Genomic DNA, 19,389 nt, shown 5'->3' on the forward strand with positions numbered 1-19,389 from the left:
CACTCCAGCTTCAGCACAGAGCAAGACCCTGCTGCAAAAAAAGTGTAGCACTTAGTTTCTGACACTGAGTAGTGGATAAGAAAAAAAAAGGTGCAAAATAAAACAAAAAAAAAAAAAAAAAAAAAAAGGTGCTCAGTTTTCAACTGGGTAGGTAGATTATATATCTATGAATTTTAATTCAGCATAGACAATAGAGTTACAAAAGGTGGGTCTAACAGGGTTTAGAACTGCAGGGCTGGCCGGGCGCGGTGGCTCATGCCTCTAATCCTAGCACTCTGGGAGGCTGAGACAGGAGGATCACCTGAGGTCAGGAGTTCAAGACCAGCCTGGCCAACATGGTGAAATCCCATCTCTACTAAAAATACAAAAATTAACCAGGCGTGGTGGTGCATGCCTATAATCCCAGCGATTCGGGAGGCTCAGGTAGGAGAATCACTGGAACCCAGGAGGCAGAGGTGACAGCAAGCCAAGATTACGCCACTGCACTCCAGCCTGGGTGACAGCGAGACTCGGTCTCAAAATAAATAAAGAAATAAATAAATAAGTAAATAAGTAAATAAATAAATAAATAAAAGAACTAAAAGACTATAATTGGATTGGTTTTCGAACAAAGGATAAATGCTTGCGGGGATGGAGACCCCATTCTCCACGATGTGCTTATTACTCATTGCATGCTTGTATGGAAACATCTCATGTACCCCATAAATATATGCACCTACTATGTACCCACAAAAATTAGAAAATTCAGAAAAAGAAAACTCATGCTGTAAGTCTTTACAAAAGATTATTTTACTAATTCGATTTTTTGCATAAAAGACTGTTAAAAGACCTTGCTAACTTGAAAACAATTTTGAGTATTTATGATCCTTCCAACCTGAAAACGGTTGAACCTGAAAGAACAGATTGTGCAAAGCAGCGAGGGCCACAGGAGCGAAAGACGACGGAGACCCGCCATCTGGTCGTGATATGAGGCCCGGACAGTGACTTCCTAAACAAAAACAAATGATCCTCTTTAGTCCAAAGTGTGTTTGTGAGACATTTAATGACTCCCTGCCCTCACATGGCCACTCCTCTTACAGCAGACAGCTTCACTCCGCTGCAGCCCTGCGGTCTGCAGTAATTTACATGGGAATGAGATAAGATCTAGCAGTTTCAGATCCGATGCAATTTTGTGACGGGTTGGTAATAAGCCAAAACTCAATCTATGCAGTATTCAAAAATAATTGAGAGTTGTGACAACTTCAATTCTTTTCAGGAGGTGTTGTCTTAAGACAGAGGAAAGGGATCAAGCTCTTATCTTAGAAGGCGCAGACACGGTTAGCTCAGGGTAGTGTAATTCAATGCTAAGTGGCTGCTCCGTCAAGGGCCCAGTAAGAGGAAGAAGCCCAGAGATTTCTACCTTGTCTGACACTCTCGGGACTGGCATTCTGGTAGGTCTTACAAGTTATAATACAAAACTATCAGTTAAATTCTAATAATGACTGTGTAGTTCCTCCCCCAAAATAATTTTCCTCTTAGAAGTAAAATCAGGAAAGGGGCTGAGTTCTGAAAAGAAACATCAGGGCTGTGGCCCAGGCCCCGAGTGTGAATGCTGTTCCCCGTGTCCCCGTGTTTACTGCCTTATCATCTCCTTTGTATGAAAGTATAATTTATGTAATTCGTCCTTGGAAGAATCACAGTGGTGTTCAAGAAACTTTTGAGGCCATCCAAGTTTTTGTCCTTCAGTACCTTGAAATCAGATAATCTCAACATCCAGAAATAGCCTTTGATTTGTTCTTTCTCTGATGTCTTGTGTCCTTGGGATCAAAGCCTCTTTCATTGGCACCAAATAATGCCCAGTGAGGAGTTCTGGCCATATAATCCTTTGCGCTGAATGTTTTTGATCCACCACTATCTTCATATTCCTGGATGAGCTCCTGGAAGCGGTTATAATCGATCCACGTCCACCATTCACCACCAATTTTAAACTGGAAAGAAAAAAATGTGTCAAGTCAAGTCAGAAGTAAAAACATCCCTAGGAAAAAAAATGAATGCTTTTAAAAATCATGAACAAGTCTGATCTTTTCTATCACATCAAAAAAAAAACAAAAACAAACACAAAAAAACCTCTTTCATGGTCCAGACATGACTTCCTATCAAAGCAAGATGCGCTACAACCACAGGAGAGCTTCCTTTACCTTGGGCCTGCAGTCTTGCTGGGCCCTGAAGACAAGTCAAGTTTATCTCGAGCAGTCATGCTGATACAGGGTTAAATGTTTCGGTGTTACCATGTGGCTAATTCAAACTCGTTCTAATTCCTGCTGTTGCCCCTTATGATCGGTTACAAATTTTCAAGGCTGTGTTAACAGCACCTCGTGGAATCCTTTTCAGATTCAGCTTGGCTTGAGTTATTAGTGAAGGTTTTATCAATAACTTCTAATTCAAAAATGCTAACAAATGACTCAAACTAGCTTTTCTGGCCTAATGTGGATACGATATCTCGTTAGTGGAAAGCCTGAAGAATTTCAGTTCAGTAAGAGGGGATAATCCAATTTGTACTCTCTTAAGAAAATTGCTTCTCAAAAGTCACGGTGAAATAATGACCTGGAATGAAAAAAACAGCAAGTTGAAGAGGCTGGTAAGGAAATACTAATTGAACTGTGAAGGCTTTTAATTCAAAGCCTTTGTTTGGCATTCATTTGTGTAAATGTATTAACTAATACGCTGACACCTGACTCAAAAACAGACAAGTACTTGTCATGCCACCGTCTTTTAAAAAACTCCGACTAATGGCCGGGCACGGTGGCTCACGCTTGTCATCCCAGCACTTTGAAAGGCCGAGGCGGGTGGATCACCTGAGGTCAGGAGTTCAAGACTAGCCTGGCCAACATGGTAAAATCCCATCTCTACTAAAAATACAAAACTTAGCTAGGCGTCGTGGTGTGTGCCTATAATCCCAGCTACTTGGGAGGCTGAGGCAGGAGAATCGCTTGAACCCGGGAGGTGGAGGTTGCAGTGAGCCAAGACCATGCCACTGCACTCTAGCCTCAGTGACAAGAGTGAAACTTCGTCTCAAAAATAAAAGTAAAAAAACTCCAACTAACTAAATGAACTAAGGAACAATTTCCTGTTCTAGCCACAGAAAAAGAAAAAAAAATTGAAAATATATAGGCTCCTGAATTTAGAATATTAAAATATGCTGAATTTAAATGACATCTGATTTTTTACCCACTAGCTAAGAGCTTTCTAGGGGGAAAATGCTGAATACGTGGAAAAGTTTAATTACTCTAAGAATTAGAAGTTTTCTTGTAATAAGACCATTCTTGGAAATGATGCCTCAAGGGCTCTGTGAACTCTGCAACCCAAGATGTAAAATTTATATCTCACCATCATTTTCTCTCCCGAGACAGACTGTCCCTGAAGTGCTGTCTACTGTTGTGGAAGCAATCACTGTCATTCCCAGGCACTGAGCCTCAAAAATTGCAGAGTCAAAGGTGACCTTTTCCCTGGCCCCTCACACCTCCATCGATTCTCCCTGGGCAGCACTTCTGCTGCCAGTGGCGTGACTTGGTCATGCAGGCCCTTCCTCTGGGCCGCGGCCACCGTCTTCCAGCCGACTGACTTTCTGATTCCAGCTGTGGCTTCTCTCAACTTCCCACAGACGGCCTGAGACTGTGCCGACAGCAGAATTGATGCCCATGATCCTGAATGTAAAGTCTGAGTATCAAATCTTCATCTCTTCATGAGCTGTGGCCCTCTCAGGTGACACCCATGCTGTCCCCTCTGTCTAACTCACATGTCCTTCATCCTTTGCTCTGGGAAGTCTTCCTAAATCCTGTTAGTTCGGTTGCAGTGAGATAGTTTCCGTGTTAGACAGTTTCTGTCAGTTTTCCGGCCACAGGACCTCACTGTCCTGAATGTCCACAGATACTATAATGGCCCCTGCAGTTTCCTCCTGCATTCCACCCCACCACACCTGCTGGCTCTGTGAACATATGAACTTAACAACATATGCCGTCACCCAGGACATGCGAGGGCCCAGCCCTTCTTCCTCACCTCTTAACAAAGCTAGAAGAGCATAGAAAGAATCAAAATTCCACCCTTTCCACTGACATCTTGAGACATGATGGGATTTTGCTGCTACTGGCCCCATAGAATGGAAGGGAATGCTTCACTGTGTACTCATGACAGAGGCAAGACACTCACCCTTGACCGAGCCTGGGGTGACTGACATGACATTAACATGTAATTCAACATGTATGGCAGTCAAATGAGGCCAAAAATGATGATCCATCCATCAACATGGGCCAACTGGGCCAACTATGGACTTGGCCTAGTCACATACATTTCGAAAATAATTATAATACAACATAGCATGTATAGTGAGTGAGGTTATATACAAGGTACTTGGGGAATACAGGGACATGGGCGATAAATCACACAAGCTTGGCCCTGTAGAGGAGTCTTTTTGGGGATCCCAGTGTTGCTTGCTGAAAGAAAGAGATGACTATACTCTCTTCTTCCCTATTTGTGTCCCTTTGGTGTTTCAATTTCTAGGTCTGAAGTCTGACCCCTCTGGTTCATAATCCTGATGCTCCTTCACCCTCAAACTCTAACATGATCATTTGCCATGGGTGTTCTAAGAGACAGTAAAGGATTAGTTTGAGCAATACAATAGACAATTTTTTTTTAACCATACCTACAGTCGAAAATATACTTTATATCTCGATCTAATACATGCAAATATACACATACAAGCTGGGAATACAACTTTCACGAAACTGCAGGCAATTTTCATACTGCTGGCTGCAACTCACAAAACCAACCTCCTAACTTTCAAAATGCAGTTTGAAAACTTCTGCACTAAAAAATCTGGTTTCTTTTGACTCTAAAACTCTACTCTGGTTTAAAATGGAAGAAATCTCAGTTGCACAGGTAGGACAACTGTAAGCTAAAATCTGACAACTTACTGCCCTGATTCCCAAAGGCTAAAAAAACTAACTGGAAGACCAAGTAAATGCAGGACAAAGCAGGAGTATTAGCTCAGGCTGCTGTAACAAAATGCCATAGTGTGGGTGGCTGAAACAACAAAAAATTCTTTTCTCACAGTTCTGGAGGCTGGAATTCCAAGGTTCTGGCTAACTCAGTTTCTGGTGAGGGCTCTCTTCCTGTCTTTGCAGGCGGCTGCCTTCTTGCTCTGTCCCACATGGCCTTTCCTTGGTACATGTACATGGAAAGTGAGTGAGCAAGTGACTTGAGCCTTCTCATGGCTCTTCTTCTTCTTCCCTTTTTTTTTTTTTTTTAAGAGATAGGTTCTTACTCTAACACCCAGGCTGGAATGCAGTGGTGCAACTATAGCACACTGCAGCCTCAATCGTGTGGGCTCAACCCATCCTCCCACCTCAGCCTCCTGAGTAGCTGAGACTACAGGTACATGTCACCATGCCCAGCTAATTTTAAAATTTTCTGCAGAGAAAGGGTCTAACTATTTTGCCCAGGCTGCTCTTGAACTCCTGGCCTCAAGTGATCCTCCCACCTTGATTTCCCAAAATGCTAGGATCACAGGGGTGAGCCACTGCACCCAGCCGTGATGTCTCTTCTTATAAAGACACTGATCCTATCAGATCAGGGCTTACCCTTATAACTTCATTTAATCCCAGTTGCTTCCTTTGAAACCCCATCTCCAAATACAGCCGCACTGGGAGATAGGACCTCAACCTATGAATTTGGGAGGGGAGAGGGGCACAAACATTCAGTCCTTAAGAGTAAGTTATTCTGAAATGAACGGAGCCACTAGACCCAAAAGACAAAACTGAATCACACGTGCCTCCTCTCAGGGGCAATCTGAGACGAATCATACTGAATAATCACAGCTCAGAAAAAAAGTGTTCCATGTAAACGGCAGAAGCTGAAAAAGCAAAATTTGGTATGATTGACACACAAACAGCGCTGAGAGACAGCTGCGTGAACAGAGGCATGAAACCCCAAATTGTAAAATCTGAGGTTAAGTATCCTGAGACACGAGGTCACCCTGCTAAAAGAATCCCTCAAATCCAACAGTAAGGGAAGAACGGAATCTATGCGGAATTACAAATAAACTCAAAAGGTCATAGATGATCTTAAAAACACACGAGCCCAATAAGGTACAGCCTGACTTAATAAAGCCAGGCTGCTAAGGGTCTGTGGCCTTGCTGGCTAGATGAGGCATTGCAGGCTCCCACTCTCTGCGAGAACCAAACTGCTGTACAAAGGGCCTTGTTCTCCTTATGTTCTCATCTTTCACAAAGGGAGAATTTCACTAAGCAATAATAACAGCATAGGTTCTCTGTTAGTGTAAATGTTAAAAAGATTCTATTAAAGACGGTAGATTAAATGCATGCATTTGCTATTACTTCCTCTTGAAATCCCACTAAAATGATAGTAAGAACATTTTAAAAAGATATGTAACATAAAAATAAAGCTATCGGGAGAGGAGAAAACAGTATTGGACTTTTAGAAGCTAAAAAGATGATTGGTGAGCAAACTGGTTTAGCAGACCCAAGAGAACTGAATCCTAAGCTAGCAAATAGAGAAATCCAAGATTCAGCCGAATTTATGCTTTAGAATTCCTCAAAGGCTCAGAAACTGGCTGCACCAGTCCCCCCAATAGGAAGCATGGATTGAGGAGGTACCAAACCCACTCCCCACCAAAAACCCAAAAGCAGGTTTATATTCGGTTTAAGACATGATTAGAATCTCAAGTTCCTGACCCCCCTGCACATATTCACAGCTGAGCACCTACCCACTCCATGCCCTGACAGATGCTCGGAGGTTTCTTCTCAGAAGACAATTCAGAAAGGATCTATGGTCTATGGGACAGCAGGTATAGCTGAGGGCAGGGCTGCCATAATAAAACTATTCCCTTTCCTGTTTCTGGACCACCAGGGACTACTGCAAGCTGCAGAAAATGACAAGACCCTACTGACCAGCCCAAGAAGACAGACTGCAAGATACTGAGGTTGGGATTCCCTAAGGAAATGATCCGGTAGATCACTCCAAGATAGAGTCAAGCCCTATCTTGGGGTGCTCTTTATTTATTATTTTTATTTATTTATTTTTGAGATTGAGTCTCCGTCTGTTGCCCAGGCTGGAGTGCAATGGCGCAATCTCGGCTTCATTGCAACCTCCGCCTCTCTGGTTCAAGCGATTCTCCTGCCTTAGCCTCCCGAGTAGTTGGGATTACAGGGATGCACCACCATGTCCAGCTAATTTTTGTATTTTTTGAAGAGATGGGGTTTCGCCATGTTGGCCAGGCTGGTCTTTAGTCTCCCACTCTCAAATATAAGCATATAACCAATGACCATGAGCCACCTCAGAAAAACTTCTAACACGATAGAGGGATAAAAATAAAAAGAGGCCGAGCGTGGTGGCTCACGCCTGTTATCCCAACACATTGGGAGGCCTAGGCGGGCAGATCACCTGAGGTCAGGAATTCGAGACCAGCCTGGCCAACACGATGAAACCCCGTCTCTACTAAAAATACAAAAATAAGCCAAGTGTGGTGGCGGGCGCCTGTAATCCCAGCTACTCGGGAGGCTGAGGCAGGAGAATCACTTGAACCCAGGAGGTGGAGGCTGCAGTGAGCCGAGATCTTGCCATTGCACTCTACCTCGGATGACAGAGCAAGACTCTGTCTCAAAAAATAAATAAACAAACAAAAAGAAAAACATAAACTGAGCCTACGCAGGGAGAAAACGACACAAACAAAAACCAACTAAACTGAAACAACTATTATTAATATCCTTAAAGAAATCAAAGAAAATACTGCATTCATTTTAAAACTATGCTATAAAAGGAACATTAAAATAATTTTTAAAAGACTTTAGATTTTTAAAATATGGGAGCATAAATGAAGGACTCACAAGAAAGTTAAGAAACAAAATTAAGAACATTTTCTAGAGTGTAGAGCAAAAAAGACAGAAAAATAGAACATAGGAAAGAAAAGGTGTTTTAATTTAATTTTAATTTTTATTATGTTTTTTAAGATAGAGTCTCACTCTGTCACCCAGGCTGGAGTGCGATGGCGTGATCTCAGCTCACTGCAACCTCTGCATCCCAGGTACAAGAGATTCTCCTGCCTCAGCCTCCAGGGTAGCTGAGACTACAGGCATGTGCCACCACGCCTGGCTAATTTTTAGTATTTTTAGTGGAGATGGGGTTTCACCATGTTGGCCAGGGTGGTCTTGAACTCCTGACCTCAGGTGATTCACCTGCCTTGGCCTCCCAAAGTGCTGGGATTATAGGCGTGAGCCACTGCGCCTGGCAGAAAAGATTTTTTTTTTTAATATTAAAGAACTAGTTCATAAGACCCAATTTAAAACTTTTCTTTTTAGTAGTTCTAGACAGAAAGGAGAAAAAAAAAATAGAAGAGAGGATATATTCATTGAAATAATTCTGGAAATGTTAAGAAGTGAAGGACATGAGTTTCCACATTAAAGGTGTCTACAATGGATAAAACCAGACACACCGTCTGAGGCACATTACAGTGAAATTTCAAAACAATGGAGACAAAGAGAAAAATCTAATGAGAAACACATGGTCATACACAGAGGATTAAGAATCTGAATGCCTTTTGAGTTCTCAATTACTGCAAGGAAAGCTGAAAGACAGTAGGTCCAACCTCAAAGGGAGAATAGTTTCCAGCCAAGAATTCTATATCCAAATCAAGTGTGTAGGGAGAATGAAAACACGTTTAGACATTTAAGGTCTCGAAAAGTTGTACTTTTTACATACCAGTTTCTTAGGAATCTCCTAGAAGTTGCGTTTCCTGTAAATGAAGGTGTAACTTTAGGAAACATGGGATCCCAGAAACATTTCACTCAAGACAGCTGGTGATCCCAGGAAAACAGCTGTGAACTAAGGCGGTAGAAAGTGCACTGTCCAAGGTAGGTGGATAAGAAAGTGTCCCTGCAGAGACTTCTTCAAAAAGAGGAACCTGATAGCAAATCCAACAAATCTGAAAGTCTGAGAGGCAATATATTTGAGATGGCAGAGAGTTGTTAGCAAAAGAACACAGAAATCTAGATGAAGAAAATAATAAAAGTTAACCAAAGGTGGCGCTGGAAACAAATAGCAATTGCAGGAGATGTCATGGCTTGGCCGTGAACAGTGTTCACATGGTTATAATAAAGCAAAAACCAATCATCTAAATAAAAAACTGGTATGTGTATGACAGGAGGGTGGGAGAATGGGAAAGGATGTTCCAGGAGGAGGTAGAAGCAAGCTCGAGCCTCATCTTCCATGGTACACAGTAAAGAGATAATAAGCGGCCAGGCATGGTGGCTCACACCTGTAATTGCAGCACTTTGGGAGGCTGAGGTGGGTGGATCATTTGAGGTCAGGAGTTCAAGAACAGCCTGGCCAACAAGGTGAAACACCATCACTACTAAAAATATAAAAACTGGCCGGGTGTGGTGGTGGGCTCCTGTAGTCCCAGCTACTTGGGAGGCTGAAGCAGGAGAACTGGTTGAACCTAGGAGGCAGAGGTTGCAGTGAGCTGAGATTGCACCACTGCACTCCAGCCTGGGGGACAGAGCAGGACTCTGCCTCAAAAAAAAAAAAAAAAAAAAAAAAAAGAGATGATAAGCAAAATGGTGAATTGGGGGTGCAGGGGTGAGCAGCTATGTATGCTATTTAGAGATATGGAGATAAATACCAAATGAATCACCTAGAAAATCTGAAAGTGGTTGTTGCTTGAGAGGGGGAAATGGAGGTGTGTTTGTGTTTGAGGAGGGTACAAGGAACTGCTGTTTTTTGTTTTTGTTTTTAATAAACTTGGACTTTTAAACTGTCTACATAGAATTTTGACAAAACTAAAAATAAGGTTTAAAATAGTGGTGACTGTATCCATCCAAGAAAGGAAAAAGCACATCAACAACCTCAGCCAAAAAATGTAGGGCAGAGGAAAGGAGAGGACTAGCAGGCAAACAGTAGTGACGAATCCTTGTGAAGTGTCCTGCTGGGTACTAGGTGCTATGTTTGGTTCTCTATCTTGTGTAATCCACATAACAAACATGTTGTAGTTACATTCCTATCTTTAGAATGAGAGCAAAAGTCCAAAAAAAGCTAGGTGATAGATGTGCTTAGGCCATATCCTCAGGAAGTAGAAGGGCCAAGATTCAAATTGGAGGGTGTTAAAGAGACATGGCCATTACATGATCCCATGCTACTGGTAGCCTTCAAACTGGAAAATGACAGAACTAATAGTCATGTCTTTCAAATACTTCTCAAGGAAACTGCAAAGAGAGGATTTTTGTTTTGTTTTGTTTTGTTTTAGAGACAGGGTCTTCCTCTGTCACCCAGACTGGAGTGCAGTGGTACAACCATAGCTCACTGCAGCCTCAACTTCTTGGGCTCAAGGATCCTCCCTCCTCAGTCTCTGGAACAGCTGGGACTACAGGTGCATGACACCATATCCAGCTAATTTGTTAATATTTTGTAGACAGACAGTCTTGTTATGCAGCCCAGGATGGTTTTGAACTCCACGGCTCAAGCAATTCTCTTACTTCAGCCTCTTAAAGTGCTGGGAATACAGATGTGAGTCACCTCACCTGGCCGAGAGTTGGTTTTATTTTGTTTTACCCCTGGACTTATTTGTGTGCAATATCTTTAAGTTAACTGCCTTTGTTTAACTTATCTAAAACTTACAGAAAACAGTGTATATTCCAAATTCTTTTTTTTTTGGGGGGGGTGGTGAGGGGGACAGAGTCTCACTCTGTTGTCCAGGCTACAGTGCAGTGGCACAACCTCAGCTCACTGCAACCTCTTCCTCCCAGGTTCAAGAGATTCTCCTGTCTCAGCTCTGGAGTAGCTGGGATTACAGGCATGCACCACCAAGCCCAGCTAATTTTTGCATTTTTAGTAGAGATGGGGTTTCGCCACGTTGGCTTGGCTGGTCTCGAACTCCTGACCTCAGGTGATCCGCCAACCTCGGCCTCCCAAAGTGCTAGGATTACAGGCATCAGCCCCCATACCCAGCCTATATTCCAAATTCTTAAGGTACTTGAACTTCTCTCGGCATTCAGTCTAAACAATGAGCGCACTGAGAAGCGTACTGTCTGTTAATTATTTCTCTACTCAAGTACAGCACAAGAGAGGCCTTAGGCAAACAAGGGGGGCCAAAAGCTTTTTATGCAGACCTCTCATCAGTGTGCTCTGCCTTTGATCTGTTTGATTTTATTTACAAGCTTCCATCTCTTCTCAGAAAATAGTAACTAAAAAAATAAAACTGCCACAGTGAAGGATATTCTCCTCCCATTGCATGAATTAGTTCCTAACAGTTACAGGCAACAGGTTGCAGATGAAGAACCCATTAGTTTCCCTTGTAACTTCTCCATAGACTCATCTATATGGGAGATCCAGTCACCTCAAATTCAAAATGTCACAAACAAAAAATTTGTATCATTCGGCTGGCTCCCAGCCACTGTCTCAAACCAGGTTCTGCTGAAAGTTGTTCCAGCTTTTGTTATAAATACTGTAGAGTCACTGAAAAAGTTCTAACCATACAAAGGTCTCATAGTTCTACACATTCAAGAGTTGAAATAAGAAGGAAATCCTATATCTGAGCTGAAAAAAAGCACCCCACGAGCTATTTATTAGCATCAACATTGGAGGCAGTTTGTGTGACTATTCCTCCATGTAACACTATACCATTCTTTATTTAAAAAGCAAATAGTCAGAACCTTTACGAAAAAGCCTTTACTAAGAAACTGCTTGATATGGTTTTGCTCTGTCCCCACCCAAATCTCATCTTGAATTGTAGTTCCCACCATTCCCATGTGTTGTAGGAGGGATCGGGTGGAAGGTAATTGAATCATGAGGGTGGGCCTTTCCTGTGCTATTCTCGAGACAGTGAATAAATCTCACAAGATCTGATGGTTTTATGAAGGGGAGTTTCCCTGCACAAGTTCTCTTCTCTTGTCTGCCGCCATGTGAGACGTGCCTTTCACCTTCTGCCATGAATGTGACGGCACCCCAGCCACGTGAACTGTGAGCCCATTCAACCTCTTTTTTCTTATAAATTACCCAGTCTGGGGTATGTCTTTATCAGCAGCGTGAGAACAGACTAATACATGGCTATAGGCAAGGCACAATTCTAGATGCTTTTTATACTTCACTTCATTTAGCCATCACAATCACTCCAGAAAACAGAGGTACTCCCACATTGCAGTTAAGAATGAGAAACGGTGAAACGAGGATGGGAAAACACATACACCAGTGCAAAGTTCAGGGCCCCCCAAGACCACCTCCAGATTTAACGGTTAGCTAGAAGGACCCACAGAACTCTCTGAAAGCTGTTCATGTATGTTTTATTATAGCATAAGGACACACATTAATGCTAACTGAGGGAACAGGCACATGGGACCCAGTCTAGGAGAATTCCATGCTTGGAACTTCCAGTTGTCCTACCACAGAGGGGTTATAGACAGAGCTAACTTCTCCCAGCAGGGATGTGTGATGATATGCATAGAGTGCTGCCAACCTTGGAAATGCACCTGAGTCTTGGTGTCCAAAGATTTTACTGCGGCTCAGTCACCTAGACACGGTTGATTGCCACATGTCTGACCTTAATTTCCAGCCCCTCCAGAGGATGAGCCAATAACTGCATGGCCCAAAGCCCCAACCAAATGAAATCATTTGGTTGGCAGAGAATATCTGGTGTGGGGGCTGGGCATGGTGGCTCATGCCTGTAATCCCAGCACTTTGGGCAGCTGAGGTGGGAAGATCACCTGAGGTCAGGAGTTTGAGACCAGCCTGGCCAACATGGTGAAACCCCGTCTCTACTAAAAATACAAAAATTAGCTGGGTGTGGTGGTGCACACCTGTAATCCCAGCTACTTACGAGGCTGAGGCAGGAGAATCGCTTGAACCTGGGAGGCAGAGGTTGTTGTGAGCAGAGATCATGCCACTGCACTCCAGCATGGGCAACAGAGTGAGATGCCATCTCAACAACAACAACAACAACAACAACAACAAAACAAAAACAAAAACAAAAACAAAACAAAACAAAAGGATCTGGTGTGGCCCAAGGCCTATAAATAAACAAAGGTACTCTTATCAGGCAGGACATTCCAAGGGCTTAGATATTACCTCCTAAAAGCTGTGGGCAAGGTCAGCCCTTTGTTTGGGTAAAATTCATCTATCTGCACAATCAGATTTCAAAGGCCATATACAATAGACAAAATGGAATAAAACAAAAATAAAAAAGAACACTAATGTAAAACGAATCATTCATATTACTTTCATTTCTACACTCAAGGGCTTTTATGTGATCTTAGTGTCAATTATTATTTTCTAGATGGGTCTTCCAAACATACAATCACACTTACAAGCCAAACAGCAGGGGAAGTACTGGTGAAAGGAAAGAAGAGTGGCTGCCAGACCTTCTCACAACTCAAAGTTAATGTTAACTGCATGGGAGCAGAGGAAGTCCAGGGGTAGTCTGAGGGAGAAGTGATTTTGGAATACTGAGGGGTGACTTTTAGACTACAAAAAAAGAGTGTTACTGTAACTGCCCAGTGGGTTCACCTTGCCCACTGCCTAGACAGAGCCAATTTATCAAGACAGGTTGCAATGGAGAAACAGTAATTCACAAAGAGCCAGCTATGCGGGAGGCTGGAGTTTTATGATTACTCAAATCGGTGTCCCTGAGCATTCAGGGAGCAGAGTTTTTAAGGACAACTTGGTGGGTGGGGGGAAGCCAGTGAGCCAGGAGTGCTGATTGGTCAGAGATGAAATCACAGGGAACTGACGATGTCCTCTTGAGCTGAGTCAGTTCCTGGGTGAGGGCCACAAGATCAGATGAGCCAGTTTATTGAGCAGGGTGGTGCTGGCTGATCCATCAGCAAGGTCTGCAAAATTTCTCAAGCCTGATCTTAGGGGCAGTTTAGGGAGAGTCAGAATCTTGTAGCCTCCAGCTGCATGGTTCTTAAACACTAACTTCTAATCGTGTGGCTAATTTCTTAGTCTTACAGAGGCCATCTGGTCCCTAGGCAAGAAGGAGGTTTGTTTTAGGAAAGGGCTGTTATGTCTTTTTTAAATTATAAACTATAAATTATAAACTAAGTTTACAATTATAAACTATAAACTATAAATTGTAAACTAAGCTCCTCCCAAAGTTAGTTCAGTCTACGCCCAAGAATGAACAAGGACAGCTTGGAGGCGAGAAGCAAGATGGAGTTGGTTAGGTGAGATCTCTTTCATTGTCGCAGTCATAATTTTCAATGGTGGTTTCATTACAGTGGTATCTTTTGAACTTCCCAGATTTATTGAAATTTGTTCTTGCTGGTTGTAGCTACAACTGTATAGCTTCTTCTTTGGATAAGAAGAGGAAGAGATCACAAGGGCAGAGTTGAGATTGCCTGCAATGATGGAATGCTGAGAGCTGTTGCCACCCTCTTCTGAGTTTACTGGTAATAAGTAGGATTCACATGGTAACAGTTGCCTGTGGAACCATTTTGAGAGACAAAACTATAACCATAAGATTACATTCTCGATATATCCAAGTGCAATTCTAAAAGTTTATCTGGAAACTCATTTTCTGAAGTTTCAAAATTAACCTCCAATTTTGTTGGAGTGGAACTAAATCCCCTGAGCAGTGTTACCAAAATGCCAATTTCCTCTGATATTTCTCTAAAAGCAACTGCTGCTGGGAGCAATCAGGCCTCTGATGAGGGTGAGTTCCACATGTACCACAGTCACTAGGTTTTGCTAAGACAACACTACACAAAACCTAAATGGAGATACGCAAGTCCCTTCTTATTCCAAGATAGGAGGGTATGGGGGAGGTGATAGCTCTTCTTCCCCTGCCTTTAAAGACTACAAGTTTTATATCTCCAAGAAGGAAGTCCCTGTGATCAGTGCCTAATTATCTACAGGGTCTTTATTATGGCCAGACTCTCAGAGCTAATGATCATGGAGATCAAGGAGACTGATGTTGGCTATGCTGGGACAGGGACTCTGTCTCTTATTTCCAAAGGACATTTCACCTTCCCTACCTTGTCTGTACAATGTACTTGTTCAAAGTAGGCTTTGTATTTTGAAACACTTGGGAATTCTAGCTGTGTCCTATTTGCCCCTGGACAAGACTTGTACTTTTTTTTTTTTTGAGATGGAGTCTTGCTCTGTCGCCCAGGCTGGAGTACAGTGGTGCAATTTCGGCTCACTGCAACCTCCGCCTCCCGGGTTCAAGTGATTCTCCTGCCTCAGCCTCCCAAGTAGCTAGGATTACAGGCACATGCCACCGTGCCCACCTAATTTTTATATTTTTAGTAAAGATGGGGTTTTGCCATGTTGGCCAGGCTGGTCTTGAACCCCTGACCTGAGGTGATCCACCCGCCTCAGCCTCCCAAAGTGCTGGGATTACAGGCATGAGCCACTGCACCTGGCTAGACTTGTACTCTTTTAAGACTCAGTTTCCTCCTTTGGAATATGAGAAAAATTAGTATGTATGATCCAATAGACTTTTGTAAGGATTAAATGAATTACGGCATGCACAGTGCTTACTACAGTAACCTTAATAAATGTTACTGGTTGCTGAATTTATCAGCAGACTCCGAAACTAAGGAATGACACCAGACATTTTTTTCGTGGTGATGAAAGACACTAGAAGATAATGAAATAATTATGTAGGAAGGCAACAGAGGAATATCTTCAAAGTGCTAACAGGAAATACTTCGATTTAGAGTTTCTGCTCTGATGATCTATTATTCAAGAAAGTGCAATAAAGATGTTTTGGGGAGAAAAAAGAAGGCTAAGTTTACCACTGAGTTCAGTAAGAAGGAAACCGCACCAGCAGCAACAGCTGGGAGTGCCGGAAACAAACGTGAACTGAGAAAGTGGTATTTACAAGGACACACCTAGACAAGTATCGGCTGGGCATGGTGGCTCACGCCTGTAATCCCAGCATGTTGGGAGGCCAAGGTGGGTGGATCACTTGAGGTCAGGAGTTCAAGACCAGCCTGACCAACATAGTGAAACCCCATCTCTACTAAAAATACAAAATTAGCCAGGTGTGGTGGTGTACACCTGTAATCTTGGCTACTTGGGAGGCTGAGGCAGGAGAATCGCTTGAACCCAGGAGGCAGAAGTTGCAATGAGCCAAGATCACACCACTGTACTCTAGCCTGGGCAACCAGAGTGAAACTCTGTCTCAAAAATAAATAAATAAACACACACACATGTATCAACTTGTTTAAAAGGAAACTTGTAGGAAAAAGCACAGGAAAGTCCTTGTGTTGTGCTGAAGGAGAATAGCAAAGTGAATTTACTTAAGAATTCAACTAAGTATAAATTTTAAAAATATCCAGGTAGAGGATTCTGGGAAGATGCTGGAGTAGAAAGCACTAGGAATACTTTACCCTACCCAGACAAAAATTACCCTGGCAGAATTTGTCTGATGTAACTATTTTGTAACTCTGGAGTCTATGGAAGGCTTGTAACATTCAGGAGAAGGCTTGACAGTAAATTGCAGTTATTTTCAGTCAATCTCCGCTCTTAGCTCCAAAGCCGCTACCAGTCCCCAGCGACTCAGCCCTACGGCAGGCAGCTGTGTACATGTTATGGGAGCAGCTTGCATGCAGCCTCTAAGAGCCAGGATAGGCAATAAGAACACTGTCTTCAAAATATTAAGGATCTGTGGTCTTGTCATGGAAGGGTGGAAGAGAAGTAGCCAGTCATGGTGCCAAGCCCCTCCCCGTCTGGCTTAAGTGACTTCCTGGGGATTTCAAGGGCCAGTGCTTCCCCCATCCCTACTCTTTCACTTTTCTCTTTCCCCTCTTTGGGAGACATACATTAAAGACTAAGACATTAAAAAATAAACATATTTATAGGGAAATTATAGTCACCATGGAAGCCCAGGGAAAGGTGCAGTCTTCAAAGAGACCTGAAAAGACCTTACTTAAGTTCATACCTCGGGCTGATCCTTGGCACAGAGGTAGCCTTTGATAATCAAACAAAACAAAACAAAACTCCAGAAAACACTGAGAGAGGCAAAGAATCTGATTCCCATGGTGGCCACATGATAAGATACAAATATCCAGTTTTCAGCAATAAAATCACAAGGCACACAAAGAAACAGTAAAGTATGGCCCATTCAAAAGAAAATTACAAATCCAACAGAAAGTGACCCCGTAAAAGGGTAGATGGCAGATCCACTAGAAACAGACTTTAAAACAGCCATCTTAAAGATGCTCTAAAAACCACAGGAGTATGTGGGGAAAGTCAAGCAAAGGATATATAAACAAAATAGAAATATCAATAGGCATCGAAAACCTAAAAAGAAACCAAAACGAAATTCTGGAACTAAAAAGTATAAAAACTGAAATGAAAAAATTCATTAGAAGAATTCAAAGGCATATTTCTACAGGCAGAAGAATTAGTGAACTTGAAAACAGGACAATGGAAATGATCACGTCCAAATAACAGAAAAGAAAAAAAAAGAAGAAAAGTGAACGGAGATTAAGGGACCGCGAACACTATCAAGTGAACTGACATCTGCACGTGGCAATCTCAGAAGGAGAGAGACAGAAGACGACAGAGAGTATGCGTGAAGAAATAATGGTCAAAAATTCCCTTAAATTTAATGAAAAGCATAAATATAAACATTGAAGAAGTTCAAGGAACTCCAAGGATAATGAACTAAAAAAGACACACACCAAGACACATTATAATCAAACTGTCAAAAGTCAAAGAGAATCCTGAAAGCAGCAAGAGAGCAATGACTTGTCACACACACAGGGGATACTCAATAAGGTCATAGAAGATTTCTAATCAGATATTTTGGAGTTCAGAAGGCTAATATGTTTAAAGTGCTAAAAGAAAAAAAAAGTCAACCAGGAATCCTATGCTGGCAAAACATGCGGAAAGAAATAAGACATTTTCAAATAAACAAAAGCTGAGGGAGTTCATTACTCCACTAGACTTGCCCTATAAGAAATGCTAAATGGTGTCCTGCAGGTTGAAATGAAAGGACACTAGACAGTAATTTGAAGTTACATGAAGAAGTAAAGATGACAGTAAAGGTAAATATATGGGCAAATATAAAATTGATCCTTATAGCTTTGTTTTGTAACTCTATGTTTTTTCTTTTCTTTTCTTTTTATTTTTTTGAGATGGAGTCTCACTCTGTTGCCCAGACTGGAGTGTAGTGGTGCGATCTCAGCTCACTGCAACTTCCACCTCCCAGGTTCAAGCAATTCTCGTGCCTCAGCCTCCTGAGTAGCTGGGATTACAGATGCCTGACACAATGCCTAGACAATTTTTGTACTTTTAGTAGAGATGGGGTTTCGCCATTTAGCCAGGCTGGTCTCAAACTCCTGACCTCAGGTGATCTGCCCACCTTGGCCTCCCGAAGTGCTGGGATTACAGATGTGAGCCACCACGCCCAGCCTCTATGTTTTGTTTTTTATGTTAACATGCTAACGTATTAAAAAAAAAAAAAAAGGCAAGTATTAGTTTATGTTTTGGGGCACACAATATATCAAAAAGGTGTTATTTTGTGACATCAAAAACTGAAATGGGTGGGGACAGAGCTATAAAGGAACGTAGTTTTTGTATGCTGTTGAAGTTAAGCTGGTATAAATTAAAATCAGAGTATTAAAGCTTTAGAATGTTAAATGCAATGTCCATTGCAAGCACAAGGAGAACAGCTACAGAGTCTACATGAAAGGAAATGAAAAGGTAATTTAAATGTTTCACTGCAAAGAATCAACTCAACACAAAAGAAGACAGTATTCAGAAAATGAGAGACAAAAAAGCTGTAAGGCATATGAGAAACAACAAAATGACAGAAGTAAATCCCTCCATATCAGTCATTACTTTTGATGCACATTAATTAAACCCTCCCATCCAAACACAGAGATTGGTAGAATAAACAAAAAGATATGATCCCACTCTATGCTATCTACAATAGACTTGCTTTGGACCCAAAGATACAAGTGGACTGAAAGGGAAAGGATGGAAAAAGGTATTCCATGCAAAGAGTAACCCAAAGACAGCAGGAATGGCTCTATAATATCAAAGAAAACAAAACTTTGAATCAAAAAGGTTATGAAACAAAGAAAAATATTACATATTGATAAAAGGTTCAACAGAGCAAGAACATATAACTATTATAAACATGTAAGCACCTCATAACAGATAATCAACATATACAAAGCAGATATTGATATAATTGAAAGGATAAATGACAATTCTACAACAATACTTACAGACTTCAATACCTCATTCTCATTCATAGATACAACAACCAGAGAAAGATAAGCAAGAAAATAAAGCACTTGGCCGGGCGCGGTGGCTTACCCCTGTAATCCCAGCACTTTGGGAGGCTGAGGCAGGTGGATCACCTGAGGTCCCGAGTTCGAGACCAGCCTG

The 19,389-nt window shown here is 42.1% G+C and overlaps 1 protein-coding gene across 1 annotated transcript in view; it reads right to left on the reverse strand.

Moving 5' to 3' along the window:
* Positions 1–768: 768 nt before the first annotated feature.
* Positions 769–19,389, reverse strand: part of LOC105504691 (S-adenosyl-L-methionine-dependent tRNA 4-demethylwyosine synthase) — a 279,094-nt gene continuing 260,473 nt past the window's right edge. The window contains exon 16 of the mRNA XM_011932198.1: positions 769–1,967. Within this exon, the coding sequence (XP_011787588.1) occupies positions 1,746–1,967 (222 nt within the window). The 3' untranslated portion in view covers positions 769–1,745. The remainder of the gene's footprint in view (positions 1,968–19,389) is intronic.

The sequence above is a fragment of the Colobus angolensis genome, unplaced genomic scaffold (assembly GCF_000951035.1).
Source record: "Colobus angolensis palliatus isolate OR3802 unplaced genomic scaffold, Cang.pa_1.0 Scaffold122, whole genome shotgun sequence".
Classification (NCBI taxonomy): Eukaryota; Metazoa; Chordata; class Mammalia; order Primates; family Cercopithecidae; genus Colobus; species Colobus angolensis.